The following is a 7,143-nucleotide window of genomic DNA, read 5'->3' as shown; positions in this document are numbered from 1 at the left end:
ACATAGATGGGACTAGAGGGATAAAACATAGACGGGACTAAAGGGATGAAACATAGACGGGACTAAAGGGATGAAACATAGACGGGACTAAAGGGATGAAACATAGACGGGACTAACGGGATGAAACATAGACGGGACTAAAGGGATGAAACATAGACGGGACTAAAGGGATGAAACATAGATGGGACTAAAGGGATGAAACATAGACGGGACTAAAGGGATGAAACATAGACGGGACTAGAGGGATGAAACATAGACGGGACTAAAGGGATGAAACATAGACGGGACTAAAGGGATGAAACATAGATGGGACTAAAGGGATAAAACATAGATGGGACTAAAGGGATAAAACATAGACGGGACTAGAGGGATAAAACATAGATGGGACTAAAGGGATAAAACATAGACGGGACTAGAGGGATAAAACATAGACGGGACTAAAGGGATGAAACATAGACGGGACTAACGGGATGAAACATAGACGGGACTAAAGGGATGAAACATAGACGGGACTAGAGGGATGAAACATAGACGGGACTAACGGGATGAAACATAGATGGGACTAAAGGGATAAAACATAGACGGGACTAAAGGGATGAAACATAGACGGGACTAAAGGGATGAAACATAGACGGGACTAAAGGGATGAAACATAGACGGGACTAACGGGATGAAACATAGATGGGACTAAAGGGATAAATACCGGTTGAGACATAGCTTATTGAAGAAAGTTACCATAAAGAGTTTTATTGTGCCAATTGCTAATCCTTTCAAGTTGATTCAATTCACCATATACTGTTCATACCTTTAGATGCCATGTCTTTTATGTATTTCTGTTGTTTCATATGACAAATACTAATCTACCAGTACCTTTTATGTGATGAGGTACACCTATTAAAGACATTCTACATACACAATTTCACAAGGCAGCTTGCTTATCAGTGAGTTAAGTGATAAGTATGTTGTACTTTTGCTACAATCTAGTTTTCCATAATGCAAAAAAAAAAAAAAAAAAAGAAGCTTTTTAGGCCGCCATAGAACTTTAACAAATATATAATACGTTGATGACCTTTGATTTTCCTTTCTTACTGACTTTTGTTTGTTTGTCTGTCTGAAAACGCGTCCCACAAATTCCGGCCAATATTTAACAATATTTGTCTTAAAACACAATATTTGTCTTAAACACCACAACGATTGAAGAATAGGACGTTTGCATGATGGCGTCATTTGACTCCCACTACCATAATGCTTCGCGAATTTTCTTTCTTATTCAAATTTGTATTTCCCTATGAGAATAGTAATACAACAGGTGCTGATTAACTGAATAAAAGAAAGTGTGCAAGGGAGTCTGGTAGTAGAGGTCAGTGACATTACAGTGATTGCCATATGACCGTGAAAGAAAATAGACCCTTTAGTTTGTAATAGTTGATAAAGAACAAAAGAAAATCATTGGTTTAGAGTCTACTACTAACTATTAGTTTGCCTATTCTTTCACGATCATATGAAAATCACTCTATCATGCAAACGTCCTATTGGAAGCCGCAATATAAACTTTTGTCAAGAGAATATGAACTAAGAGAAGGAATCCCCGTGCCCCATCATGTGCACACTTTGATACTATTTTTAGAATCTATTCTAAAAATATCATCCAATGATATCATTTATTTGATCGTTTGATTTTCTGCACGCGCATAGTACGCGTGCGCTCTACGCTGTTTGCTGATGCTTTTCTTATGTTCAAATGTTCAAATCTGCCCTAAGATGACGATGTAGGTCCGAAGCTTCGGAAAATAAATGCAAATTTACTCCAGAAAGTTGAACATACTACTACTTCAATTTTCTGTCGCATTTGCCAAGCTTTCGACGTGCACATTCATATTCAGGGCAGAGTCGAAGTAACGGAAAACCCCAAAAACGTAAGCAAACAGCGAAGAGCGTGCGCAGTAAATGCGCATGCAGAAAAACAAATGGTTTAAAAATAGCATCAAACTGTGCACATGATGGTTACAAGGCTATATAGGGGGAATTCCTTCTCTTAGTTCATTTTCTCTTGCTTTCGTGTTATCCTTCTTCTACTGCATTTTTTTTTAAATTTTTTAGTCTATTTCTCTAAGGTTGTATTCTTCGGTTTCTTTCTCTCCTTTTCATTAAGTCTTCGCCGTTGCCGCTTCAAGGCTTTCTTCTGAGTCTGCCACCTTTTTTTCGCTTCCTCTTGTTCCTGATCATTATTCCGCTCACGTATTTCTTCAACTGGTCATAGCACAGAAAAAAATGTAAGAACATGCCGTTGTGTATTAATAAATGATTGAAAGAACTTATGAATAAATGAATGAGTGAATGAATGAATGGGCGAATGAATGAATGAATGGATGAATAAATGGATGAATGAATGAATGAATGCATGGATGAATGGATGAATGAATGAATGCATGCATGCATGCATGGATGCATGGACACATGGATGGATGGATGGATGGATGAATGGATGGATGAATCAATCAATCAATCAATGAGTGAGTGAATGAATGGACGGACGGACTGTAATGCATGGCTTACCATCATTGATGACCGTGGATTCATCTCCCTTATCTGTTGGAGGCATTGTTCCTTTGAATACAATCTAAGAGAAAAAAAGAAAAGACGGGAAGTATCATAGTTGAAATAGAAACGAGGAAAAGTTAACACACAAAGTCAAACCCACTCAAAAAAAAAACCTTCTACCCTCTCCATCACGAGGCGATGTTTACACATCTAGCCTCCAGGTCCGGGTATCAAGCGCACAGTAAAAATCCCGTCAAAAAAAACCTGCTACCCTCTCCATCACGAGGCGATGTTTACACATCCAGCCTCCAGGTCCGGGTATCAAGCGCACAGTAAAAATCCCGTCAAAAAAAACCTGCTACCCTCTCCGTCACGAGGCGATGTTTACACATCTAGCCTCCAGGTCCGGGTATCAAGCGCACAGTAAAAATCCCGTCAAAAAAAACCTGCTACCCTCTCCATCACGAGGCGATGTTTACACATCTAGCCTCCAGGTCCGGGTATCAAGCGCACAGTAAAAATCCCGTCAAAAAAAACCTGCTACCCTCTCCATCACGAGGCGATGTTTACACATCTAGCCTCCAGGTCCGGGTATCAAGCGCACAGTGAAAACCTGCTGGCCTTCTCATGTTTATTGAAAAAAGCAAACCCACTTTTACCTAACAGTTAAACGTACGATATCTCACCTCAACTTCATAAGTACATACATGTACAATTTAATATCCATGCATATATGTACTTACCTCTTCCTGACCAAAAATATTTGTCATCTCCTGCTTGTTCTATAAAAGAAGCAGCATCGATGATCGATTAATTGAATACTAGAGCAGCAAGTACTGACAAACAAACGTAATTTTCTTACCAACTCTACTATTCTTAAAATTTGGTCTTGTCGTTCAATGGTTTGTCCAGGGCGCACAATGTTTTTATCAAATGTCTCTATTACAAAGTAGAGAGGGTTCTCTTCTTGACTTCCCAGCCAGTCATACACTTCCTGAAGAGACATAATTACAAACCTCACTTTCAGTATTATTAGATTGTACACCATTAATCCGTGAAACATTTACTACTTATTTAGCGCATTGTAATATTTAGTTATCAACAAACTAAGAATTCACTGACGCATAAACCTTATAAACAGCTTTATAAAACAACTGTTTTAATTTGTTTGTTTTGATGGTTGTGAGCGCATGCTATTTTTGCGCACGCGCGCGCAACTTCCGTTGTTAGGTTATTGCAAATGAATTGTATTTTATAAAATAAATAAATAAATAAAAAACTTGCTTGCTGTGCTGTATAAAGTTATGATACACTTTGGGGATTTGCAGAACAGGAAAGAAGTGTTAGGAGAAGCACGACGCGTGTTTTATATTCCTGCAAGATAGGCTGAGTTTTGTTGTTTGTCCAGCTCAAGCGATAACATCCATATTTGAGATCAAATACTGCCGTTGATACGCTTTACTTTTGAAATGGGTAGACATTAGGCCAAACTTAAAGAGGTCTATACATATTTAGTTTTGTTTCACGGATTAATGACATGCACTCTCATGATAATGAATCATATCTATATACGCAAATCACATTAGTTGTTTGCTGGTTGGTTGTTTGGTTTTTCTTTGCGCTGATAGTCTATATTTTCCGTTAATTGAAAAGTGAAGTATATAAAGAGCTGTACGTTTTTTTAAATATTTCATAACCTACCTGATAGCTCCCATCCGGGGAGAAGAACCTTGTTTTTTGACCACAAGGAGTGGCAACTCTAACCTTAACACCGGTTGCTTCGTCAGCTTCAGGCAGAAGCCTTTGCTCCCGCGCTGCTCTTATCTAACAGAAACATCACCCCAGATAATATCAGTATTTGGGAATGTATGATGTAACATATCATCTCGCCCGCTATAACCCCCACTCCAATCTTGATAACTTTACAAAATGATATAGACATGAAACTATAGACATAAATCTCTGCGAGGCATGTGAATATACATCCCTTGCACGGATTCTCACAAGGAACTGTTATAGGGGACAAAACAGTAAGCTATAGATAATTAAACTCATATCTATAGATAATTAAACTCATATCATTTGAAAAATGGTTTAAAAGAGTTATAAGCGTCATATCAGTCCTTTTTTCTACTTACTTTATGGCTTTCATCAGAGGGATTTGACTCGTTTCCGGCTTTAGTGGTATCCTTTTCTTTTCTCGATTGTTCCCTGGTCGCCTATATGCATAAAAAAGGTTATATTTTTTACTTAATTAATCCATCCTTATTTAAATTAACGCTTTTGTCGCTAAACTAACTTCCACTTACCTCTGGCGGTATGTCCACAGATTGTGGCGAACATGTAATTGTAGTAACGACCTGAAAATTCAAATCAAGATACAAATGCTAATATTTTACATTTTTTCATGCAAAGCTATACATATATACTGAAACTTACTTTCTTGCCATCCACATTACTACTTTTCATAGCTTCTACGTCTTGCTTTGCCTTGACAAGTTCCCTGTCACGTTGCTCCTTCCTAAATGCGAAGCGAAAAATCGATTTGGTATACAAACCCAGATCTAGATACTCTCGACTCCAGAGGTTCTATTGAACCGCTTCCTGTACTGGGTTCTAATGAGCGATTTTCATTCAGAACATCAATCGTCAGAACGAACAAATAGCCTCTGGACCCGAGGGAAAGATCTAGTTCGCAATATCAAAAAACAGGATGGATCGTATGGTGCCCGTAAACCCCCCCATCTCTCTCTCTCTCTCTCTCTACATATATATATATATATATATATATATATATATATATATATATATCTCCTCCACCAACCTGTAAGGGAAATCCTTTCAACCCCTCTCTAAGTAATAAAAACACCATGTATAACGCCGTAGACGTATTATCGCTCTGGTTAGAATGACTACCTTCATATCCCAATTCCAAACGAAAACTTACTTATATATTCTATACTGTTCAACTAGTACAGTTGAATTGGTTACGGAGGCAACCGCATCGTCAACAGAATTTAGTCCTATCAAAGAATAATAATAGATCACTAAACAACTGCAATTACGTGACACGTGAAACGTACTTACTTACACTTTGGTACAAAAAATATATTTCCATAGCATTTCCATAAGTTACTGGACATCATAACTTACCAACATCCCTCTCGACTGGCAAAAGACGGCCCGTTATAGTGGGGACGCACAATACAAACGCAACGGAGCTGCCCTCTGTCAACCGTAAGTCGTATTTTGACATTACTGTAAGAAAGAACAATATTATTAAGGTTTCACTTCCATTTTGCTACAGTGGCTGTCTTTGAACTGATCAGAAAAAATACCGTGCAACTTACTAGCTTTCCCCTCCTGACTTCCTTTTGGTGTAATTTTCACCAATGGTACACCGTGGGCAACCATGTTACAAATGGACCTGTTTTGGCAAAATAAATGTAAACTTAACTTTCGTATGCTCGTGGAGAAACGAGGGTCGTCAAATGAAATTAGCAAAAATACTGAAGCTTCAAATAGGAAATAATTTGTATCTTTATATAAATGAAAATAAAAAATGTCTTTCTTATGGTGTGGCTGTTGCATACTGTTGAACGTTTGAGGTAATCAAACCCACGGTGTGCGTGCACACAAAGGCTACTAAACTAAATAAAACTAAACAAAAGTAAATACCTTAAGAACGCCTTCAAATTTTCGGGCATGTCAGCTACGGTGTCATTAACGACAACAAAAAGCAGCGACCGTTCCGACGTTAATGCTTGGTGCCCCAACTGAAAAAATATTTGGCACACAGACATTACACATTTATATTATTATACTTACAATGAGGATTTTACCATGAACACCTTTATTTTATTAAAGCTTTTTTTACCTGCTCGAATGACCCAATTGATGGAATCCCATCTCCTCCAACATTTTTGTCGAACCAAAGTTGAAGCTCTGTTTAGATGAAATGGAAAATGAGTAAAAAGATAGAATAAAATTGTTACTTATACTTTTTGAATACACATGTGTACATATAGGCTTTATATGCATGATATAACAAACGAAATGCTTTGTTACTTAATTAAGAATTAACAAAAAATAAAAAGACACTAAATTCAGTTACCGAGATTGTCGTTGTCCCACTGCGTAGGACATTCTTTCAATGTTCCAACTGAAACAAAACAAAAAATCCATATATAAATAATATAATAATGTAATGTACGAGAAAAAAAACAACAAAACAAACAAAACTAAAACAAAGGAAAGGAAAGGATTCTATATAAAGCATTATAATTACAAAACTAGCTAATCGTACTCTGTAGATTCCCAATTAAGGTGCTCAATTTTGTGTATAATAAACAAAACCTTGCAAACTCTTCTCGTACAATTCGGAAGTAATAGTGATTTTATGAAAGATTTCAAATCGAACTCGCCTAATTTAATAATTTATAATTATTATTATTAATATTATTATTACTTTTATTATTATTAATTACCATTACTATTATTATTATTATTATTATTATCATCATCATTATCATTATAAAGGCTCGTCCAGTTTTGAAACATTTCAAAACATCATTCGTACCTATCAATTAGAAATTGTACTTG

The 7,143-nt window shown here is 36.8% G+C and overlaps 1 protein-coding gene across 1 annotated transcript; it reads right to left on the bottom strand.

Moving 5' to 3' along the window:
* Positions 1-2,075: 2,075 nt before the first annotated feature.
* On the bottom strand, positions 2,076-6,582 carry LOC148905537 (uncharacterized). The gene is made up of 14 exons (XM_089040575.1): positions 6,543-6,582; positions 6,419-6,486; positions 6,220-6,317; positions 5,892-5,968; positions 5,695-5,799; positions 5,489-5,564; positions 4,981-5,062; positions 4,851-4,901; positions 4,680-4,760; positions 4,243-4,365; positions 3,404-3,535; positions 3,285-3,323; positions 2,557-2,620; positions 2,076-2,250 (listed from the first exon to the last, which is right to left on the bottom strand). Exons 1-14 carry the CDS (start codon positions 6,580-6,582, stop codon positions 2,102-2,104), a joined length of 1,185 nt encoding a protein of 394 aa, XP_088896701.1. The 3' UTR covers positions 2,076-2,101.
* Positions 6,583-7,143: the final 561 nt, after the last annotated feature.

The sequence above is a fragment of the Actinia tenebrosa genome, unplaced genomic scaffold (assembly GCF_029948245.1).
Source record: "Actinia tenebrosa isolate PJP-AT-01 unplaced genomic scaffold, QUT_ActTen_1.0 PGA_scaffold7__59_contigs__length_16204524, whole genome shotgun sequence".
In the NCBI taxonomy this organism is placed as follows: Eukaryota; Metazoa; Cnidaria; class Anthozoa; order Actiniaria; family Actiniidae; genus Actinia; species Actinia tenebrosa.
This window is presented reverse-complemented; position numbering and strand designations above follow the sequence as displayed.